We start from the raw sequence: 24,396 nt of genomic DNA, 5'->3' as shown, positions 1-24,396 counted from the left end.
GTCGCTTGCAACAAGCGAGACCTGCAGATGAATTGAATGAACAAAGCACGGTGTGATGGCGCTCGGCATTAGAGACCCTTTTAGCACGATGGTGTCTCCTTAAATGACGATTGTATTTATATTACATTACATTGCTACCCGAACAATAACGACACCGAATATGCTCATGACCGCCTGGATCGGTCGTCAAATGCAGAATAGGCTGCAGCAGTTCTTCTCTCTACCACTTGCTTGCAGTGCGAAACTCTCCCAACCTCATTTCACCACCAACTGCTTGCCCCCCCCTCTCCATCCCCCTCCATCTTTCCAAGTCTGTCAGTGAAATCCACAGAATGATAAGGCCCATTCTTGTCCGAATAGGCACTCGCTAGAGGAAACGATGCAGTGGCTGATAATCATCTCGAGATTACGCAGCCGTGATGGACAGCCGAGGATATACAACAGTTGTCCCGTTCTTTCTCTCCCAAGTCATGAATGCACTCCATGGGGTTTAAAAAAAAATATCCTCCGGAGTTGTGGTGAGCTTGGGGGGGGGGGGTGGTGGTGCGGCAAGGCTGGGGAGGTTAAGTTTGACTGCTGGAAGGTTGGCTGGGAGGTTGCTATCAGTGGGAGTTGGGATTTGTTTTCTGGGGGGGGGGGGGGGGGGTGGCCGGGGGGGAGGCGGGGCAAGGGGGTGCTGGGTAGGTGGTCTCGTTGGGGGCAGCGGAGCTCCGTTGCACGGCTGTGACAGCGGCTCAGGTGGGCCAGGCTCCCAGGCACGGTGGGCCGATCGAGCGCGGCTTCTGCGGCTTTCGGGGGAGACTGCCGCATTATTCCAGACTGCTCATGTGTGTTGCGCTCTGCGCCCCCCCCCCCTTCACCATCTGTTGGGACAGCGCCTTCTGCTTTTTTTTTGCCTTCCTGAGCTTGAATGGGATTTTCATTACGATAATGCCAGTGCTGTTTCTGTGGTAATTAAAGCGGCAAAAAAACTGAATAGCAAGATGGTTTCATTTTTTTTCCTCCTTTTGGTGTCGGTGAAGGGGGTGTGTTTTGTGAAGCCCCCATTTGTTTTTTTATTCGAAGAAGAGCACAGATACTTTGTCATTAATGTTACATTTATTTCTACAGAAAAATGTGATTTAGTGCTAAGACAATTATAGCATTTGAAATGAGGCGGTGGGGGGGATGCAGGATTAAATATATAAGATACCCTCAATACGTTAATGAAAATGAATGTTCAGCTTTTTTTTTTCTGTAAGGTACACTTCCACATGAAAGACTGCTGAAAAATGATACAACTCTGTCATCTGTCTACACTTTTTTTCTCGTGCCCATATTTTCTTAATGCTCCAAAAGAATGTACGGGTCCTGCCGACTAAAAATGGCCATCTCAAAAGTGAATAGTCGTAGATCTTCAAATTGAATAAAGCCACGAGCCAGTAATCCTGTTGAGCTCTTTTTCAGTTTAAAACTTATAAATGCTGTCCGCTCGGTTGAAAAGTTACGGTGGCTTGGGGTTTTATGTACCTGTGTATAGCAGCGTATTTCACAATACCGCGTTCCGTGCACGATGTCTTCTCTCCGCAGCCCTCTTCTCGCACCTCCTCATCCGGGTCGATGTGGGACCTTTTTTTAATTATATTTTTTAAAGCCCACTGCACGCGACCGACCGACCGTGCCCATTTGCTTCGTTGACGTCTCCCTCGCCTGCATCCTTGGCAACCTTGCGAACTCGCCGAGCCGCATTTGCTCGGGTCACACGTTTCTCCGTCAGGCTACCCGCGCCCGCCGAACTGCACATCGGCACCTGTGTCCGTACCGATAGATTTGCCGTCGTCGGCACGCTAGGGATGCTGGCGATGCGATTGCCCGGTCGCGGCTCTCACCTGACAACGTCGGCCAGATGTCGTGTTTTGAGGCGGCGCGACTTTGCGTTCTAAGTTTCACAACTGGGATTTCTGCACAGGCGCCGGCACGGCGATGTGAGCGGTCGCCGCACGCAAATCCGCAAAAAATGACGGCCTCCAGTCGTGCACAAAGCGCCAGACAGAAGCCTTTTCAGAATATATATATGGTTTATTGTAATTGCCCAAGGGTCGTATAGTTAGATTTAATGCACACTTAAGACTCTAAGGCTTAATTTGTATCACCCAATGCTCCGGATGATGCGCACCTCCGATTAGGCATGGTTGGCAATGTACAGTGCCAAAGAAGTTCAACGTACATATACAATGTTCGTGGAGCCATATTAAAGCACCTGCAGGATTTTTAGGGCTCGGTGTTATTTTCCAAAGGCCGAGAAGAATTCGTGAGATTCATTGCCACTGCCCAATGCTCCCTTATATCTCGAGGCTCGTAGGGCCCGGATAAGGCACCTGGATATTTCTTATTGTTGAACATTCATGTCCAAAACTCAGCCAGTATCAAGGGTGGACTGTCTGCAGGAACCCACTATGTGTTTCAGTCGCTATGTATATTTATATATACAGTATATAACTTTCGATGTAGAATTATATAGTCATCAATAGCGGGACAGGGTAGTCTGTGTCGTTAAACCCGCCACCACCCGGAACAGCCAATTAGTAAGGTTTGTCACGTAAACAGAACATGCCAATTCGTTACAAGTACAGCACACCGGGTTGTTGGAGAGCCAAGCCACAACATTTACAATCTTGGCACGACGTTTCGCCAGTAATTGCAATTAGCGGCATTAACGTGGTTTCTATCATCATCATCAGAAGTGGTGGTTCTTAACCTTTACTTGCATCCTGCCACCCCCCCTGTGGTTCTCGAAAAGGGCATCTCGCACACCATAGGGGGCTGCCTGCACCCCCAGGGTTTAAGAACCACCGATCATCAAGGACCATGATCTTCAAACACTACATCGTTATTATCGCAACGAGCACGGCCGTCATCGTGCACGGCGCGCCGCTAAACAAGGGTGCAAATCCGCACATCAAACTAACCCCCCCCCACCATCACCACCACACATCGCGCGTCGACTCTCCTCCGTGAACGCACGCGGGGCGGTCGAATTTCTTCTCGGCCGCGCCTTCAAATCACCGCCCGCTAGACATTTGCCCCGGGTGCTTTCCGCTCATGCCGCGTTGGGAGGCGGCTGTTGTTGGGTCGGCCACGTTTTTAGGCGGCGGCGGCGGCGGCAGCGGCGGCGTCGACATCACGGAACAGGCTCGCTCCTGGCTGGTTCCGTGATGTCCTTTACGTGACGACGCAGGCGGCCGCCACCACCGCCACCCCCCCCTCCCCCAGCTTTGCCACACCACAGTCGGGCGTTGCTTTGTTGGAGATCAGGATTGCTCGTGTCCTTGTCACAGGTTTGTTGATGGCTGCGTTCATAAAAAAAATGGTCTAACTCGTTCGTCACCCGGAAGAACAGGTTTTCCCGATTGCCTCTTATCTTTTATGGAATCATGTGCGGGTCTTTTAAAAAAATAAAATGCAATTTGGGCACCAGTGCGTTTTATAAACTTGGTGATGATCAGATTAGGTTACTTTTCCAGGTGAGAACTCATTAGGCCAGGACAGTCTTATTCGCAAGGATGGCCTGGGGTGAAACGATGCAGACTCTTCGATTAGTGACGGTTCTTAAGCTCTTGACACACGTCTTGAATTGCTTTTGACAAGATCGATTATTTTTCGATGTGTAAAAGTCGCGTGAAATGGGTTCACATTATCACTGTAAGCCACTGGAAGCGCTACTATTCACCGCAATGTTAAAAACAATCGGTTGTTGAATCGAATGATGACCCTGAATTGTGGCACCTTCTTGAATTGTTGGGGGCTGGGGGGTGAATATTTCCCCCGCTAAATGATACTGAGGAGAGAATGAGCATAATTGTACCGGCGACGCAACGTCTGGAAGAGGATGCACCAAAATTTCCTGAGGACTGCTTGAATCATTCTCTTGCGTTTATTTTCAATCGTGGAGACCACAAGTATCTTTGAATGGAGACTAAAGAAGATACAAGGCTAAAAGAAGAATAGGAAACATTTGGAGAACAGGAAAATCAAGTACAGTATGATATATTTTAAATGTTGTGGATTTTCTCTCCAACACACCGGTGTGCTAGTAACGAATTGGCATGTTCAAACTTAATTTGAATGTTCTGTTTCCGTGAGAAACCTTACTAATTGGCTATGTCGGGTGGTGGCGGGTTTAACGACACATTTATATTTATGCGCTCTAACCCAAAACACCTATAGTATGGAGTATAAGATACATATAAACCTTAAAAATTGTACGCAAATAAAGACGATCAACAGAGGTGAAAACATTAACACACAATAAATTAATTCGATGCCATCAAATTATCTCCGCAATGTCTCGAGTTTACCACGGCAAGACCGACTGAGAGAGGCCAGACATTCATTCTTTAAACTGAAGAATCGTTCCAAGTGTGAGATGCGTCACAAATGAAGGAGCAGTGAATGAATTAACTGTAGTCATGCGACCCAGGCCCTACACCTGCTGATCTGACCAAAAGTTAAATTTGTGTGTGGTGCACACACACACAGGCTGTGGTTTACCAGGGCCATCCGATCCTCCTGCCCCAAGACGGGATGCTGGAAATTGCCGTTACACATGTGTAACGTTTGTGGCTGATGATCAAATGTCTTTACAAAACTAAAGCAGAATTTGCTTGTTTGATTCTTGTTCTGACTCCCAAGCAGGGTATAGTCTCTGTGCATGTGTGTGCTCTTTTTTTTGTTAAGTTGTGTGCCACTTCAATCGAGCCCCAAAATAGGTTGAACAATGAAAAGTATTGGCTTGGTGGCCCCTTGCAGAGATTTGTCTAAAAAAAAATGCTTGGGGTATTTATACGTAAATGTATATACGTAATATATCAACAAGTTGTTGGATTTGTTGTGGATACGATATGGAACCTTGGGTATTAAACGTGATGCGTATTTGCACTATATGAAGTGATTTTATGATGAACAAAGCATTAAGAAAATTATGGAATTCATGGGTAGTTTTCTCCCAAGGTTTATTTTTTTCGTTTGACTCCACTAAATTGAACAGCATATGTGAAACACTATCTTGTAAAATTAGTCATGGGGGTTTTCCAAGAGTTTTTTCTGCTCATTTTTTTCTCTTCTTACACCACTGCACGTACCCCCCCCCCCCCCCCACTAACATTTTGAAAATTAAATAATCTAAAAAAAATAACTCTTGCTGGTGTTTTTAATGACAAGTTAGGGGTTTTAGGTATAAACATGTTAAGTTGTGACACGGAGCTAAATTACCTAAGTGATCTTTACCTCGGCGAAAATCGATGAGGAAAGCAAATGAACAAGTGTGTACCAAGTGTTTTCCGAGCGCACCCACGCTAATAGACGACTTTTTGAGATTAAAGTGCGCCCAGCGGCGCGCGCGATAGCGGCAATTGCAACTTGAGATGAACAGTTATCAAGTTTTAGCGATGTAGAAACAAACAGCCACTGTCGTGACACCTCTTTCCCCCCCCCCCCCTTCTCGTTGCAACAAATCTCCTTGAGGAGAACCCCCTTGAGTTTTTATTCCACCTCCCCCTACCCTCCGATGTGTTCAACGGTTGACATTAATACGGAGTTAACATTTTTACTAAAGCTTAAAAAAAGTTGAAAGCATTGGGGGGGGGGCTGGAGGGACTTGCTTTGGCAACTTGGCAGCCGCGTAGAGACGCCGGGCTATATCGGCTTTTACTGTACGTGTCTGTCTCGGCGTCCGCTCGCGTTTAGTGAGGCGCTCTGTGGTCCGTAAAGCAAAACCGAGTGACGGCTCGGAGCCCCACGAGGCTCGAGGGCCCCCCCTGGGTTTGTGAAGAAAACAAAAAATCTGGGTGTGCGTAAAATACCATTTAAATTTCGAATCCTAAAATTAAAAACACATCAAGCCAATTTAAGATAGACAGCCGACCGAATCTCTCTTCCCTATCTTGCCCACATCTCTCTCCTGTCATCTGACCACATCTTTATTTTTGTCTACATTTCTCTTCTATCATTTACATCTAAATCTCCTGGCAATACAGTATCTCTTCTGTCATCCTGCTATTATTTTATACATTTTAAAGGGGGCGCTCCCCCCCCCCCCCCATTGGGCTAGCACCACCGCTGGTGTGTCCGAGAGGTCAAAGTGTGGATGCTGGACACGAAGCTAGAGTCGCCGACCCCTTCGAGGGGGGGGGGTTGAACTCGGACCCCCAACTCGGCTGCCCCGAGACGGAGGAATCCTGAGTCATGGACCCCTGCGTCGTTCGACCCGCCCCTCCAGTCGGCGCACGTGCTTTGAATTCTACAACAAAACTTTAATCCGAACCCCTCGCAGTATATTAACGCAGCCCCGCGACGACTTAACCAGATGTCCGCCGCCAGGCAGCAGACAGGTAAATCATCGCCACGGGCTGCGCTGTGGCCCTCCTGATGGCCGGCCAGCGTGTGGTGGACTCGGGAGCCTCGGCGTGCGGTTCAAGGGGGTTTGTTTTTTTTTTCTCCGTTCTATAGGGCGAGGTGGGGACAAGGGAGAAAAGCACCGCGCAAGTGTCACCGTAACGCTCCGTCAACGCTAATAATACCTTGGCACTGGGAAGGCCGTAATTAGGAACGATGGGGGTCTGCGTGGACACACCGCGTGATCGCACGCTTCTTGGGGAGGGCGAGGAGTAGTTGGTGGGGGGTGTGGGGGGTGTTGGCGGGCATTCCCGATTAGAGGCCTTGCCGTGAGAGAGGCAGCACAAGATGACAGATTGGTGCAGGAGCGTGGGACAGGTGGGGCGTGCGCTTCATCACGGCCCGGGATCGCGAGCCGATCTCCTCCGCAGGATGGTGAACTTGGAATGAATGAGAGGGGCGGGGGGGAGTGGGGGAAGTGAACCAAACATGCGAGCAAGCACGCGCAGTGCTCAAGTTGAACTAGAGAGAGAGAGAGCTCCTTTGGTCCATTACTGTTAAGTGTCGCTCAGGCTGAGACTGTTTAAACAAACGGAATGAACTGTGGAGCTCTTGATTGTTACTTGATCTGGGGTGCGAAGCCGATATCTTTGATCAGTGATTCATGGCAGCGCCGCTGCCGCCGCCGAGGACTTCGTTCGGCAGTTACTTAAGCCGAGTGCATCTTGGCTTGAAGTGGAACTCGAAATATACTTATTGCAGAAGCTGATCTGTTTTACTTCTCAAAGTGGCCAAACCACTGTAGAGAGCAGAAGGATTTTAGCAAGTTACATTTGGGCAGAGCGCTTCATTTATTTATCGTGAGCCCCTTCTTCGTCTGAGTGATGGCGAACACCAATAAAGCCATTCACGGCACTACCTGTCGTACGCATTACTCAAAATTGTGCGAAATTGCATCCAATATCAACATCGGACGTCATGCAAGTGATACGCCGTCTTAGCGATAGTGTTTCCTCCCATTTGACATTGGCACCACGGTGCAATAGACCTCCCCAACACTGGATTTAGAGACGTCTCACATCTCTAGGAAAGGCCACGGCAGATAGGGAAATATGAATCTGCGTAAGAGAGGGCGCCTAACAATGCAATGTAATTTGGATTTACACAAGGTCTAAATCTGGAGAGGCTGTACAGAATCGGTGGGCATATTTATTTTATAGAGAGGCAGTTGGTCTAAACATTGGCGTGAATACTTTCACCTCCAGTCGTCGGTGAGCTGCTGGGGCGAAGTGAACCATTGCATACACCATTCATCGAGAAAGATGCATTGTAACCTGTGCGATTCATACGCATCGTGAGATTGAGAATTAACACAAATGCCATTTTTATCCATCTAACACTTAATTGCTGCTGCATCTCGAGTCGCTGTTACGAAGCATCGGGACATGAGTATGCTGGGGAGAGGCGATACATTGACTTATATTTAATAACGGGAAAGATTCGGTAGAAAAGAAAGGCCTTGAGAGCCTGGACCTAAGCAGGGGCAAGGACTGGATATCAGGGATGTTGAAAACTTTAGAACTGCGTTTTGTGTCTAGTTTGTTGTCCTTCCCCCCGCACCTCCGATTGTGCGCGGTTGGCGACGCACGGTGCGAAAGAAGTTCAACTTACAAAACACACGTCTCAGGGGAAGGTAGTTCCAGACGATGGGGGCAGCACAAGAGAACGAGGTGTGGGCACGTGCGCACGCTCACAACAGTTGGACTCTGAAGTCTACGTTCCCCTCTTTCTGCGCGAGGTGTGACGGGGGGGGGGGGAGTCGCTGCGAGGCTTCTGAGCGGCCGATTTTTTTGCCACCACTCGCTGGGCCTCGCCCCAGACGCCCCCCCACTGCGCGCCGCCCTCTATTCGTGGAACGGCTGGCGGAGCAAGGCAGGGACCGCGTGCGCGCGCGATGCGGCTTTGACAGAAGCGGACAGTTGCGAGCGCGCGTGTTTGTTGTTTATTAGGTCAGAAAAAAGTTGTTGACAAGGCAGTTTCCAGAAATCATCTGACGTCTATAAATACCCCCGGGCTCTGCTGATTCCGTGTGGACGAGAGGAGTTAACGGGGAGTGGTTTGTTCGTGGGACCGCTGTGATGCGTGTGTACGTGCACGGGGAGCGGTAGCTCATTGTGTGTGTGGGGAAGCGGGGGGGGGGTGGTATACGCTATGAACCTGGCGTTCCACGTGCAATTCCTGGCCATGGCTCACATCGGCGGCGCGAATATGTCCGAACTGGTCCCCGGTTCTCCCCCCTCCTCTAGGTCAACTAGGCCTTAAGTGAGTATCTGGTACGGTGTGTTAACATCGGCACGTGTTGAGACGACCAAGGTTGGCCAAGCGTGCGGTTGGCCACACCGCCCCCCGTTGTGCGCTGTGCCAACCTTAATAGCGCTCGCTTCGCGAGTCTGTTGAAGACTTACAACGGAAGATGTCCCGTGTTTTGCGTACGCACCTGTGCAGGGGTACGAGCGCTCGCGTGATTGTTTTTTTCACGTTGCCGCACATATGTTTCATTTGTTTGGCTCGTGTTCACTTGATACTCCGTGTCAGCATGTGAAAAGCATATTTGAAAACAGCCCCTGGCTGGAAATTGTCCAGCGCATCAGAATGTGTGCCCGCATAAATTCAACGCTGACATGCCCGTCAATAGCCCCCTCTTGGTTTCCGCTCAAATGTACGCGTACGGAGGAGCCAGGTGAGCATTAGGAATTTCGATTTATTTTGGAGAATGCGATGAAACGAATGCGCCCGTGCACAGCACAGAGTGCCGGACTGCCGTCATTCCGTTCACCGCAGCCTCATCGCTGTAATTGCCAAGAGTACAAGGTGGGGGGATTCCGTCCTCCTAACGTTTGACAACTCTAGCACAGTATGAAAAAATAAGAATAGGTTTTACCCCTTGTTGGCAATCAAAAAAGGTGTTAAGATGTTCAAACACCAAATTAGACAGCTTTGGAAGGAAGCAAGTTTGCATTAACCACACGTACTTGTTGTGAACATGGAAACAAACATGCCCTGATAATATATGCATTGTCTTTGATTGGCCTACACCAGAGACGGCTTTCTTTAGGGCCTAGAAAGGGTTAAACCTATTCTTATTTTTTCATACTTTGATCCTGCCAAAAAGGTCTCATTTTGTCACTGTAGCACAGTTGGTAAGCGTTGCATTGATTTGTGGCATGAACCTCGTGAGCTGAGTGTGATTTCCGATCAAGGTGAACGTCAGTGGCGAGTAATATCTGAACTGGCCGGTCCCATTGGCCCCTTTCACTAACGTGCGCCCACCGGCGTGCTGAAGTGTGGTCAACACACAGACACACACACCCATGACTAACATGGTGTGGGGAAGCGTTCATGCCACCAGTGTGACGACAACGTGTTGTAAATTTATTATTTTTTTAATATTTGTAGTAATGTGCAAACATGCATATTCATAAATTTAATATAAAATGGCAACATTGTTTTAACATCTATACACACATTAAAGCTTAAATAGCTTGTTAGTTCGTTGATACAAGTCAACCAAATTTATATTTTGAAATAAATTTTCCCATAAAACTACATCTAAAATGAAGAACCATACCCCATGATAATTCAAGGAAAGACTCATCCAGTACTGAACCTCCATCTCGTTGGAGTGCTTTGATTTGGCTCAATGAGGATGTGCCAATTCCTACGTATCGTCATGCACCCCATAACTCACAAGGTTTTAATAGGGCACATTGTGTGAAATTCCATGAAATTGTATACACGTCCGTTCATTCATTGATTTATACAGCGTTCATTGATGGATTTTCACTTTCACATCGAATTAAATTTAATACAAAATAACTTTTTAATTGCCCTTTAAATCCGTGTATAAAAGATGCAGCTAAATATTATATACATATATATCTCGTTGTATTCTATATATATACATCCGTACTGTATACACTATTATATTCAAGCTAGCGACGCTTATTAATACCGAGGACATCGATGTCGTTATGCACGCTCGCGGCAATCAAAAGTCGCGTCGCGGATTCGTCGCGTCGCGGATTCATCGCCTCCCGTTCGCGCGATTGTCACTGCCTCCCCCCTCCTCCTCGCTCTCACCGCGCGTTTCCCCCACGGGTTTCCCCGTCGCGTCGCCTCCCGGCTCGACAGCCGGCCCCGTCGAGGTTTTGCCTCCGCGTCCCCCGAGCGCGCGCCGCAGTCCACGGCAGTGCGATTCGTCTCCCCTTAAGAGGGGGGGGGGGGGCACCCTTCCAGTGCCGCTGGAAGCAAAGCAACCCGCGTTGCCAGATCTGCGTCTCATCTGGCTAAACGGACACGCCGCCTCCTAAGGTTTCAATTCTCTCGCTCCCCGGTACCGACTTTGACGCGCTGCTCCATCCATCCAGTAGCCATTCCTCTCTTCAAAGGATGTGCATTGTTGACACTTTCTGCTTTTGGGTTTAAACTAAACATTCTTCTTGTGCACTGCGAATCCTGCAGACTGTTTTTTTCTGTCTCTCTCTCTCTCTTCCTCCCTCCCAGTAAGTGAAACCCGAGCCGGTGTTTGAGGGCGAGCGAGCCTTAGCGGTGGCCGTGTAAACCCTGCCATAGCAACTGTGCTCGCACTGATGGAATCGGTGGCAATGAAAAGACTGCAATGTTTATCTGTACGTGTGTCTGTTTATGTAGAGTTTGGTATTGAAACATTATTGTAAACAATTCCCATAAATTTGATTATAATTATTTGTAAACCATATCGTAGTTTTTTTCCCCCATTGCCACCTAGTTTTTATTGTATTTTGCCTTCATAATCGAGGTGTCTTTATTCGGATTGAGTAACGTCCTTTATTTAATCAGGTGACAACCCGTTCACATTTCATGTCGCTTTAGCAAAAGGAGATCTGTGAAAGTTATACGGATGCATGTTGGACTTCTTTCGCACCGTATTTTGCCAACCGTGCTAATTGGAGGTGCATCTGGGAAATTGTAATTGCATTGGTGCAGACATCGATTGTACCGTTTCGTTGCGAGCTATTTTGGCAATTGAGCTGTGGCACTGGCGCACAGTGGAACACTGTGGGAAATTAAAATGTCACGCGATCTCTGACGGCAGCGCAGGTTGAAAGAATGAAGAGGTGGCAAAGCCTTGCGTCGTGGTGCCATTTGAGGCTCCCGTATTGCGTGTTGCTTTGGTGTTGTACGTCCCGCACTGGTGAGCTTGTTTTGTAGGCAGTTGCGATGCATCGTGCGGAGCGAGAGAAAGTTCAGGGTTGTCTCCGCACGCCGCCGTCACCACTGCGCCAATTCATTTACGGTCACTTTGTGATGTTGCCCTTGGCGCAAACATGGCACAGCCAAAGCACATTCGCTGCGGTGGCGAGATTTTAACTACCTCGCCTGGTATACAGAAGGTCGTGGGTTCATTCCCGACCTGGATAACTGCTGTATATTTGGAGTTTGCATGTTCTCCCCGTGATAGTGTGGATTTTTTTCCGGGTCCTCCGGTTTTTCCCTACATGTTTACACTATTTAGCTGCTATACATTTTCACGTAATAAGGCCCATCATGGGGCTATCATTTGTGGCCAGGTGGCTTACAGAAAAAGAGCTATAAAGCTCAGTCGGCCTTACCTGGTAAAATTAAAAATAGTCAGGTGAGTTAAGTTACATACTGTAATCTTGCCTGGGATAGTTTGAATACAATACAGTACTGTGGATAAGGACAGCAGTCAATAATAACAACGTACTGCAGCCTCATGGGCAAATAAAGCTCATTTTACACACAGAACCAAGTGTTAGTTTAATTTATTCTGGGCGTAATTAAATCAGCCCCCCCCCTCCCCAACCACCCACTGCTCCCAGTGGATCCTAGTCAATGCATTTCAGACCAGCTCCAGACGGCTCACGTGTTCCAGGTCTTGAAGGTTGTGGCGATGGTCTGGAAGCTGCGCTCACGGGGAGTGCACGTTGTTCACGGTGGCTTGGCTTGAAACGGTTGGCTCGCTGTGGCGGTGTCTTTGTGCGTCGGGGCAGACAAAAGGCACGCCGCGAAAGCCGCCCATCATCATCATCATCTTGTGTGGTTGAACCGAGGAGCAAGTGTTGGCCAGCGGCGCTTTCTCATTCACACTTTTGTTGATACCGAGTGATGTGGTCAGCATTCAGGTTTTGTACGTCTTTAAAATGCCATGCTTCTTTTTACTTGTACGTTTATTGTATTTATAGGTTTTTAAAACTTTTTTTTTATGAATGTGCTATTGAAAATACTAATGTTACATTTGGCTTGTGAACCAGGGTAGAAATGGTGGTGGGACATGGGGTTTTAGCTGTGTGTAATTTGACAAGACTATAACGTCTGTATAGGACTAATAACGCCAGTACATACTGTAAAACAATTTTCCAAAGAGGGAAAAAAAGCATATCAAGTTACTCAAATTGACGATAATCGTGATAACTTGCACCGATTTTTATCAAGCATATGGGTAGAATTTTTTTTAACTCTTATCCAAAATGTTGCCATTTCAGTAACACTTTAAGATAAAAAATATCGAGCTTTCAGCAAACTCGCCGATTTCATTACAGCCTTTGAGCCGAAACCTTATGAGCGTGTTTGTAATGAATTTAAATGCATTTTTACCTCCACGAAACAGGCCGTTCGCGAGTTGGCCAAGAAAGCCTGTCTGTGAATGAAGTCAAGGCCGTGTTTGTCATCCGATCTCATGAATGCATAAAAGTGCGTTGGGAGGCCGCGTAAACCTCATGCGCATTCGGCGACAGACAAAAAGTTTGCTGACCGCTCGCTCGTTAGCTCACTCGTGCTCTCGCTTTTTCGTTTGCTCGCGCACGTGGCTTTCTGGCTACGTACGGGCTCCTCTTGTTTTTTTTTCCCCCTCCACATTTAGAAACATACTCTTTTGAGTATTTGGCTGCTATGAATATCCACAGGATGAGCCGTTTTCGCTGCGCTATCATTTGTGGGCCGGGTCGCTTACTGAAAAAGAAGCTAAATCGCTCGGTGTGGCCTTAACCTGGTGAAATGAAAAAAAATAGTTTTAAATCGTAATAGTACGGCCGGGACTGGACGGATGGAGCAGAGAGGATTGTTGGGAGTGTGTGTGTGGGGGGGGGCAGAGACGGCGCTGGTTTCCCTGCAGCAGAATGTCACAAAGGCCGCGAGAGCCGTGGCGGCAGCGGCGGTGCTGGGAAAGCGGGCGGGCGAGAGCGGCGTGGATCGGGTTTCTGGCCGTGCCACAATAGCCTGCAGTCCAGGCTCGCCTCAAGCGTGCGGTGCCCTCTTCCTGCCGGCTTTGTCCGGCCCCGGCACCGTGACACGGGTAAAATGTTAATTTTGCTTCAAAAGCGCCTCTTCAAAGAGGGTGGTTGGAGGAGGGGGGGGGGGGGTTCCACGGGCAGCTTTTTACCCCCTTTTGTTTTAACCGATCTGCTTCTATTTATTATGGGGGGGGGGGGGGTGGTGGCAGGTTGCTGGTTTGCATGAAGAATAATAAAACTGTCGTGAATTTGAGGTGGCAATTAATAAACATCAATTTATCCGACGCGCACGCCACGCTGCTTGTCAATATTTCGTTTAGCGATGCAAACTAAATACGTGTAGCGTATATATATTAATAAAGAAAACAACTCTAGCTCAGCAAGGAAGGTGTGTGTGTACACAAGGAATTAAGCGATGCGTGGCGCTTCTTGCATGACAGCTGATCGTAAATATGTGAATGCGGATTCCTAGGCCCATCGTCTTGTCACCTGATTTCTAATCCAGTAGACACGACACCTTTATGGCCCTTTTTTATTCTTACAGAATAAGCGCTTAATTTAACCCATGTGCTATTTTGTGTCTCGTCCTAGCCCGCTGGCAAAAGATATATGTATAAGACAAAGATCCCCCCGTATAGCACGAACAGACTGTGCTGTTAGTGAGCACCAATGAAGGCTGGCACTGCGCATGAGAGGGGGTGGTAGCCAGGACCATGCTCAGCCTCCTTTGTCTCCCCAGTGCTGATGTTCACACACCGCACCAGGTGCTCATTTAAGGCTGCGTTGATCTAGGGGAGACCCAGGACCTGTTCACATAATCGTCAACGGTGTTATCGGCTGTGAGCCGGAATCGAACTCGGGTTGCAGAGTTCGTAGCGCAGCATGCTAATTCTTAAGCTATCACCATAAGATAAAAATCCCCCCATGTAGCCTAAACAGACTGCAGGGGCAAGTGCTGTTAGCGAGTAGCACCGATGAAGGCCGGCACGGCACACGAGGGGGTGGGTGGCCAACACCACGCTCGGCCGCCTTTGTCTCCCCCGGTGGCGATGTTTACTGCACACCGCACCAGGTACTCATTTGAGGACGAGTCGACCTAGGGGAGGCCCATGACGGGTTCACATAATCGTCAGTGGGGTTGGCCGTGAGCGCGCCAACCACTGCTATACCCACCGCTCTCCTTATACATATGAGAGAGCGCGCGCACACGCACACACACACAGACACAGTGCTTTTTGACATTCACCGTAATACACACAAGCACACCGCAGCGCGCACTCCTTGCTCCAACGCCCGTGACCCGTTGGTCGTCGATCGACGCCACGGTGTACGCGCGTTGCGCGCCGCGCGTACACCGTGGCGGCGGCGTGGCTCCGGCTCGCGGTGGCCTCGCTCGCGGAGGGTTTGTGCGCGCTGCGCCCGTGCCGCTGGTGGCGTGAATCACCGGTGCACGAAAAAACATTCACCGGCGCGGGAAGGCGGGCGCGTTCTCTCACCACCCCCCCCCCCACCTTCCTCGACGAGAACGTCACTGCGCACGGTCCCCTCAAACCACTCCCTATATATGGTGGGGCTTCCCGCGGCGTGGGCCGCAGAGTGCGCGTGACGGTGAAATTATAGGTGCCCTGATATTTGAGGCGGCCTTAGCAGCGGCAGCAGCAGCAGCAGCAGCGAACGTCCTCCCCCCCCCCCCCCACCACCACCACCACCACCAACGGCCCCCCACCCCCACCACAACCACCACCACCACCACCCTCCCCGCCCTTCCCTGTTGGCCCGGCCGCAGGGAACAAGAGGGCTCCTCCGGGCGGGCTTGGGTTACGCGCCGAGCGGTTAGCTCAGCTGCTCGCCACGCTGGCTCGCGGGGTGTTAATGTTGCTCGCGGCACCGGAGGCTATAGGATAGCCACGCCGATCGCGCGTGCACCCAACGCAGCCGCAGCCGCCACCACCACCACCACCACCACCGCCGCCGCCGCTGCCGCCGTTGCGTCTCAGCCGCTCGAGGTAAGGCGAGATTTTCGCCCGACTTTGAAAAGCGGAAGGGGGTTTGCCCGCTCGTCTGTTTATGAACTCCGCTCTTTGCGAGCCCGGGGTCACCGTATCCGAGATGGCGCTCGTTGCGTGATTATGGCTTAGTTAGACGCGTCGGTCAGCCCCCAGTTTTTTCGGCCCAGGCGGGAGCCCACGCGCCAGGCTGCGTGGGGTGCCGTCAGCGACCGGTGAAATGCGTTGGGGGTTTTTAAATTGTTTGGCTTCAAATTTTTTTTTCCTTTCTGCGTTGCGTATTGATTTAAAAATTTGAGAATCATGCACTCTTTATTTCTGGTTATTTTCAGCATTTTCTATTATGAAAGTTTTTTTTTTATTTTGCTTGCAAAGAATGTCCAATTCTGAAATCTCTGGGACACTGAGAGAATACGGTGAATTAACATCGTGATGGAAATGTGTAAATCTCAATTGTTTTTACACAGATGCAATGCTGATACTTACGTGTGCTTATCAGTGTTTTACATGCTTGTATTTTTTACGTTTTGTATGCATTTGAATGTCAATATGCTGTGCGAACATTTTTCTATCAACCTGATGTAAATAATACTAAACAAATATCAACATTCACCATAAGTGACGACGATTTTTCGTATCTCTTAACTTCATTTAACAGTCTAATCTCACGGTGAATAATACCACGCATCACAAGATGTGTCCCCAGCGCTTGATTTGTCCCGCACACCGAGTTCTCCCTGCACGTGTTTTTCATTTCCCAAATGCGAGCTGCAAGCTCGGCTGATACGATTTGGTCAGAACATATTTATACATTCATACAGAGCCCTTTTATTTGCTGACAAGTTTTATTTATTAAGGAAAGGTTAAAGTTACGCTCGGTTAATGTGCACTGCGTTTATTGTGTCCGCATGGCCTCCGAAATTGAGTTTTGTACTCTTAAAGCCGCTTTTACGCTTACATTTTTTGTTTTGTTTTCAAGACGTTGCCGCATACTGCTCTGTCACGAGTGTGTAGGAAGAGCTCGTGCATGCAACAAGCGTCGAAAGGAACAAAATGCCAGTTTTATTTTTCATTCCAGTGCAGATGTACGGGGTATTGGCAAGTGCTTCCCTCGTCTGTAGGAGAGAGAGAAAAACGCACGGAGCTCGGTCTCTAGGGTCCACCAATAGCCGTGTTGCGGAGATATTCAGCACAGATATTCTGGATGTCTTGGGCAGGTTTTTATAGTGCGCGCCTGCTGTTGATCATGCAGCCCCTGCAGACGCATCGCATATGAATGCTTGACATGCAGATTTATTTCTGTCGTGCCTTTGAAATAGATTCCCAAACATAGGTTCCGTGAACTGACATTATTGTACACTCTACAAGGTAAAGGATCTTTCCAAATAATAATGATGATGACGATGATCTTAGTCATCACTGTGGCGGTGGCTACGGTCATCGCTTGAGATTTGTGATTTGGTAAAAAAAAATTCAAATTGCGAGCTTGCTTAAAGTTATACTTATTACCTTTAAATAGTGTGTTTTAATATGTAGCATATGTTTCTCCCTTTCCCTTGAAAATAAATATGATTTATACATTCGTAGATACATTGTACCTTTATAAGTAAGCGTTGCAGGATGTGCATAGGCATGCATGTACGCACGAACGTTTGCAAGCGCTGTGTGTATGGGAAATTTTAGTGGTAGCGCACGTTGAAAAACAACGCCTGAATCTTTCTTTCCTTCCATTGCACTTTCCTACACAACGCCTTACACTGCTTGGCATTTGTATGATCACTCGTCCTGAAACTTCCTCCAAACCCAGCACAACAAACCAAGGAGACTTGCGCCGGGGCGTTAGCTTATTTATTTCTTTTTCGTTAACTGCAAATCAATCTAAAGAACAACAAAGGGTGCTTCAGCCCCACGGCCCTTTGGGCGATGGCAGGAGAGTCCGGTGGGGTGGAGGGAGGATTAAGCTAATGAATGATGCTGAAGGAAGCTTTTTGATTCCTTTGTTTAGTGGATTAGCTTCGTCCTCGTAGTCTGTTAAGTCTGCGCCGCCCGCACCGCCGAGCTCGGAGGGAGAGGCGTGGGGGGGCGGGGGGGGCCTCTTCCTGCGGACGCCGCCGCCGCGTTGCCCCCCCGCTCCGACCGACCAAAGCTATCTGCCCGGGAAGCGCTCGCACCGCCTCATTCGCCGCCACGCTGCGCCCGAGCGAGGTCGCTCCCTTGCAGCTCCCGGTCCCTCAAGCGGCGGCCGCCCGGCCCTCCCGACGCCTTATTTTTTTTCTTTTTGTTTAAGCCCCGAGCTCGGCCGTGTCCGCCCGCAGCTTTTGGCCCGCAGTCAAAACCATGCGGACGTTTTTTGGGCTAATTTTTGTTTAAATTGCCCTCGGGCTGCTGGGGATACCTTTTTTTTTGTTTTTTGTTTACGCGCGCCCGAGAAATGGACTGTTAATGCGACAGTGGCGGTGGTCGAGGCGACGGCAGCGACGGCGGCGGCTGAAGTGTCGGGGGACGCGGGTTTTTGCGGAACGCACGGGAGCGCAGTCGGCCCGTGATCCCGAACGGTAAGCAGCAGTAGCAGCCCCGGGTGAGAGCGCAGATATCCCAGCGAGCAGCGCAGTCTGACGCCACAGGCAGCGAACTTGCAATGGCTTGCTTTTTTCAGAATCTGTTCGAATGATTTTGCTCGTTTGTCATCGGCGAGTTCGTGTTTGCACCCGTTCCATTGTGTCGCTCTTACGTGTTTTCCCCTTTCTCTGTCCTTAATAACCGACCGGGGCCATTGGTTGGCAGCAGTGCGTTTTGGTTAGCAGCGAGACGGCGGAGACACCGCTGTTGTGTTTGTTCGACTGCCGTACAATGTGTTGGGCGCTAAATTCGCGTTCGTTTCCCAGCTCGCATTTGGTGAAACACACAGGACCTTTGTGCGGCTCGCATCTAATTGCGTGCGGCGTGCCCGGCCATCCCTCTGCTTGCAATAGAGACCGGCTATGTGTTTTATAATGAGTTGCACATTTAACCTTGGTGCGTATCCATAATTTAAGTTTGTTTTAAATGGTCAGCGGAATAAAGGCAAAGCTATGCGTAAAACATGATTCATTTTTCAACGTGGTTTGCCGAAACTTTTTAAACAGTTATAAAGCGTCTTGTTTTAAGGATAATACCGTTTGCGGGTGACTTTTAATTTGCCTGAGAGTACAATAAGCGTAGTGCGAGGGCTTTTATGCTCAATGTTGCGACGTGCACATGCTTTGCAAGAGAACATCGTGTGCTTGTGCAATTTCTGGATTGGCGAATAATTTGTCTTGTAAAAGTGTAGCTTGCCGTTTACGTCTCTGACATTCATGCCGGGCAGAGTTGCGCTTTGAGCGCATTAAAGTTATCGAGATCGTTTCTCAGCGTTATAGACAGAGGGCAGCGTCAAAATAGCATTTCTTTTCCCATGGGGCCTGGGAAAAGTAACTTTAAACTATTGCACGAATCGTTTGTTTTCCTTTTTATATTTTCAACAACATGAACGGCGAAAAACAGACGCAGGCTACGCGGGATCAACGCAACCGGGATAATCTGGTGGAACTAAAGGAGCCTCTAGTTGTGGTCTCAGAGAGTAAGGAAAAGCAGAGGGGGGGTGAGGAATGCATGGTTTGTTGTTAATTTTCTCTTTGGGCCTAGTGGCCACCAGCAGTTTTGATAATTTTCGACTGGTCCCTCATCCGTTCGTTAGCGCTGCCTGCATACGAATGGCCATTGTTTTTAGTGTGCGCGACTGGATGTGTTGACGCGGTCGTGAAACGACGTAAGATCGAGTCCAGCCTGCGAGTTAGTTCGCTCGCAGGCTGTTTAATAACTATTAAAAAATTATTTACAATTCTACTGGGTGTGAAAACCTCGTCATGCCATGTCGAACATAGCGGTCATTTGAGCATGCTTTACCACGCAGGTCATAGCAGATAGATAAAGAGTTTGGGAGTTTGGCGGTCGGGGGAGACTGGTTCAGATTTCACGAACCACTGATGTTATTCTGGACCGGGAATAATAAGTCTTGATTGATACTGGAGGAATCCGATGAGCTTTCAAGCCTTTCTAACTTATAGCGCAGTGCGCTAGTCAGTGCGCCACCGCTCAACTCAAAATGCCATTTACCTTTGTAAAATGTTACTCGTGGAAGGTTTTTCAGCCTGGTAGTTTGGAGGAGAAATGTGATCATCGATGTTGACGGGTTATAGGCACTGGAGAAATGTGAATGTGAGAGATCGTTCTCATTGTAATACGCATATGGTAGTCGTGGTGGTGCTAAAAATGATGTTTAAGCAGACAATGATGGTGAGATGTAAACATTAACTTGTTCTTCTGAATTATAAACATTTCCTCGGTGATTGAATTCTAAATTAAACATGTGATATAAATATGTAAATTCCAGCTTTGTATTATCTTACAATTCATTAGTTGGCAGAATGTATGTACGTTTGCACCGCGGTAGCGAGATGTTAACTCTCTCGCCTGGTATACAGGAGCACATAGGTTCGATCCCGACCCGGACGGCTGCTGAATATTTGTAGTTTACATGTTCTCCCCGTGGCCGCGTGGATTTTTCTCCGGGCCCTCTGGTTTTTCCCTCCGCATTTATAAACATGGGTTTAGAGTATTTGGCTGTTATAAATATCCACGTGGCAAGCCACTTTATTAGGCTATCACTTGTGGCCAGGTCGCTTTTGAAAAAGAGCTATATAGTTCAGTGGGCCTTACCTGGTAATTATAATTTTTTAATGATTTTTTTTGTTGGACTTCTTTCGCTCCGTACATAGCCAACCATGCTAATCATACTTTACAGAATGCTATTTACAATTTTTAAACCTTTGCTTCCTAATGCCTTGTTATTTAGTCTTACCTTATTATTTAATATGCGCATGTAAAAAAAAGAAAAACATCAAATCTTTTATTGTTTCGGTTGCTTTGCTCGAGCAGAGAAACAACAGATTTATTTCCCCCTGTTAAATGTAAGTGCACGATTGTGTCTGCCGTCTTTCTCTCCGCTTGGTAATGCCATCCCCGTGCCCAACCCACAGTTACCAGGAAATATTGCCAGTGGCGCAACTATGTACTTACGAACTCTCACGGAATAAGGGCACCGAGTGTTTCGGCAATATAATTTGTTTTTGAAGTTAAGTGGCCATACTCCATCATGACACTATGTTTGCGTACAATAATAAGGTTTTGTTTAGTTGCACCTTTTCCACTCTGTTTCATATGACATGACAGTGTACTTGAAATAAACATGTTAGGTGTATTTTCGCCGTTTGAAGGATGTCGTGGGAAAAATAAAAATTTCCGATGCATTTCTTCCATCGGGATGATTCACAAAATGATTTCCTGATTCTCCATGTTATAAGATGCTCAGGGGAGAGTAAGACTGACCCCAAACTTGTCAATTTAAGTTCCACAAATCTGGTCCCACACACCCGCTTACCGGATTATAAAACGCACCGCCGACTTTTGATTTGAAATACGGCAAGGGAGGGCTTGAAATTAATTCTTATAATCTGAAAAATATGCTTCTGTTAACTTTTGTCCATCTCGTATCGAAGGAGAAGCAGCTGCATTTCCTTCGACATAAACCACCCCCGGCTGCATCTGCAATTCCTACCTCGGATCTGTGGAGCTGTCGGCGAAGGACGTTTGCAGGCGGTTTAGCCTTGAATGCGGGAATTCTGTGCCAGTGCTGTCTGCGGCAAGTCTTCTGTTGCGTTGAGGAAATTGGCGAGCAGGCGTGCACGCGGAGCTCGCCCCACAGACTTCCAAGTGTTTTGCGATTGAACGCGGCACGTTAATAGTGCGTTGAATATACAACCGAGCGGAGCGGACACCCGACTGCGCTAAGAAACTTTTGGGGCATGTGTACAGAATGCAGGCAGCGTGCCTAGCTGTCTGAGCAAAGCATAATTTGGTATTGTAAGGTCAAGTGCTTTGTGCACGGGTGGGTGTTCATTTGTCTTGCGCACCGTCAGGAATGGTAAAAATTGCGGCGTAACACAACACTATAATGGAGATGACTATAATATCTGTGCGATCTGGCCTTCAAAAAAAATTTGCTGGCCTTCTCATTTTGTAATTCATACAGCGTGCGCACGTAATGAGAAGGTCCGTACCAAGTTTTTTGTTTTGCAGTACTGTAGGCGAGCAACTCTTTTCTTCTCGTAGATTTTCTGCGAGTGTACGTTTACATTTGTGTGTGTGTGTTGTTGGGGTGTTTATGCAGTACATATTGAAATTATTGCTGATGGAGCAAGGTGACTGCTTTTTATTTAGTTTTTCAAAGCTTGCTTCATGGCTTTTTGGCCAAAACACTGACTTTATTAAGCAATGCTTAGGGAAAAAAAAAACCTTACCTAGGCACTGCCAAAGATATTATTTATTTTAATGTGTATTATATAACAACATAAATAACTTTATTTTTATGCATATTGCATATCTGGCTAAATATTACACATCAATGTAAATATAAAAAAATGCTGTAACTGTTTATATATGCACACCTATTTAATCGCCCAAGTCTGCCGTGATCTTTTACAAACAATATTCGTGTACATTCCAGCTGTAGATTCTTAAATTTACGATTTGGTGATTATTATAGCAGCCAAACACAAAAAATCAATACAGCATACGCAATACCATTGCTGCAAAGGCAATGGGCATCCATGTATTTTCTGGCCACATACAGAATACATGATACTAAACAGAATCATCCTATTACATCCTATAATATGTTTTACTTATATTCATGTTGTTGGCGAAAGCATACAATAACAGAACATAGCAGTGAAAGAAAACAGACACTAGGATTTATGACAATGCAGTGAGCGGACGTTTTGTGCAATGCATCTATCGATTCCTCAGAACTGCGTATAGTTTTTTTTTTATAAATCTAAATGGTATTTTGTGAAGCTTGCTGGGTGTTTTATGGTGGAACGCTGCTAAGGTGCATGCATAGAGGATACATTCTGAGCGTACGGGTCAAGATGCCTATACAGCCACATTTATTACTGTCCGCTTTCAACAAGCAACGCCACAACATTGACCCAGCCGTAGCGCATCCTTCCCGCACGAACTGCGTGCGTTTCCCTTCTGCCCGGCTAAATGGGCACACTCAGCTGCCGTGTTCGTCTTTGTATTGGACTCGGGTGGCATAGCAGCGGAAACTCCCACCGCCGCCCGGTGTAGTTTCTCCGCAGATTAATTCACGCTTCGGCGTGTGCGAAGTCGCGTGCTTGCGGACAGCTCCGATTGTTCCCTTGCTCAGACGTGGGAATTTCGTCGTTGTGAGGAGCACACCCTCGATGGAAGTTTGGCAAGAGGTAAAGCCTCTGGTGCAACGGCCAAGCTCTGTCGTCCCAAGCAAACCCGTTTAGTGGCGTTGGACTGCATTGTTCTCCTGTGGAGTTGGTTTTTATAACATAAATGCAGGGGGTTGCATGCATGCATTGACCCTCGCCTCGCTTGTTATCAGACAGGAGTTTTATATTCGAGCCGTGCGGCTGCGGCGGCATTACTTTTTGACGGATCTCTTTCCCTAAGAAACAACGTGTGTTGGTTACCGCTCAGCGGCGCAACGTCAGGTTGGATCGAAGCACCTCCAGCACTCTTTTCAAAGTGATGCTGGCTCCGATGGGTTTTAAATTTGCATGTTCGTGAATGCGTCGCGCGTACGGCAATGCATCGAGTACATGCACACGTACCACTGCTTTAAACTCCATATGCTGTCGTAAATTGTGTGTTCGAAGCGGGCAAAACATTTCGCAACGGGGGGGAAAATACTGCGTTGATATATTGGTACGGTTGATTTTAGGCCACGTGATTTTGTCATAGTTATTTAATACTGTGTTATAATGTAAGGCATGGATTTTAATTGATGTGAATTTGAATGAGCCATCCTCGGCGGTCTGATGTTTTCCCCAATAAGAGGCATGTGCGCAGGTGTTTCGATGTTACGATTTATATCAACCCACGTATAGTAGTTTCTGCTTCTCTGAGTTTACGCAGCTCTGTATATATATCAAGCCCTTGTTGAAAAATAAAGCAGAATATCTCATAACACAGTATCATGGATGAGCATGGCTTTGAGCTGTCGTATATAAAATGTGTTGTTCATATGTGTCAATACGTTTGTGATTAGGATTTTGTTTCGCACAGTTTTATTGGAACAATTATAGACGTGCCTCCAATTTTATATTTTTCGTTGAAAGGGTTACACTTCCCACACAGAGATCGAGCATGTGTGCGTCACACACTGTACAGACAAGTACACAGAAACCCATATATCACGGCAAAATATTATAACAAAATTGGGGTCGGAAGTAGTGGCGCAGTGGTTAGGAAGAAACTGTTAACCCAGCGTAGGTCTAAAAACGAAAATGTATTATTTTACTAGGTTAGGCACAATGAGCTATATAGCTCTTTCAGAAGTGACCTGGGCACGAGTGATAGCCCAATGAAGTGGCTTATTACTTGGAAATTTATAGCAGCCAAATAGTCTAAACGCGTGTTTCTAAATGTGGAGGGAAAAACTCGGAGAACCTGGAGAAAAATCCACGCGACCACGGAGAGAACACGCCAACTCGAAATATACAGGCATCTGGGTCGGGATCGGACCCATCCCGGGCGAGGCAGTTCACATCTCCTAGGCACTAGCACCCCCATTCCTGGCAGTGACTGACATCGGTAGCTAGCGAGATTTGAAC

The 24,396-nt window shown here is 47.7% G+C and overlaps 1 protein-coding gene across 17 annotated transcripts in view; it reads left to right on the top strand.

The window, feature by feature from the left end:
* The window catches only part of LOC116942691 (protein phosphatase EYA1-like), a 153,949-nt gene that overhangs the window by 49,378 nt on the left and 80,175 nt on the right, over nt 1-24,396 (top strand). Inside the window, exon 1 of one of the 17 annotated variants that reach the window (XM_076067302.1) lies at nt 15,412-15,670. The exons of 13 other annotated variants lie outside the window; for them this stretch is intronic. Coding sequence is in view for 1 of the 4 variants with exons in the window: in XM_076067305.1 (XP_075923420.1) it covers nt 18,113-18,225 (113 nt within the window). In the remaining 3 variants the exon portion in view is untranslated. Of the gene's footprint in view, nt 1-15,411; nt 15,671-17,828; nt 18,226-24,396 lie in introns of those variants that run through there. 3 more of the 17 variants (XM_076067307.1, XM_076067305.1, XM_076067301.1) reach the window with 3 other exon arrangements.

The sequence above is a fragment of the Petromyzon marinus genome, chromosome 15, assembly GCF_048934315.1.
Source record: "Petromyzon marinus isolate PM22_M1 ecotype Great Lakes invasive population chromosome 15, UKy_Petmar_22M1.pri1.0, whole genome shotgun sequence".
Classification (NCBI taxonomy): Eukaryota; Metazoa; Chordata; class Hyperoartia; order Petromyzontiformes; family Petromyzontidae; genus Petromyzon; species Petromyzon marinus.
This window is presented reverse-complemented; position numbering and strand designations above follow the sequence as displayed.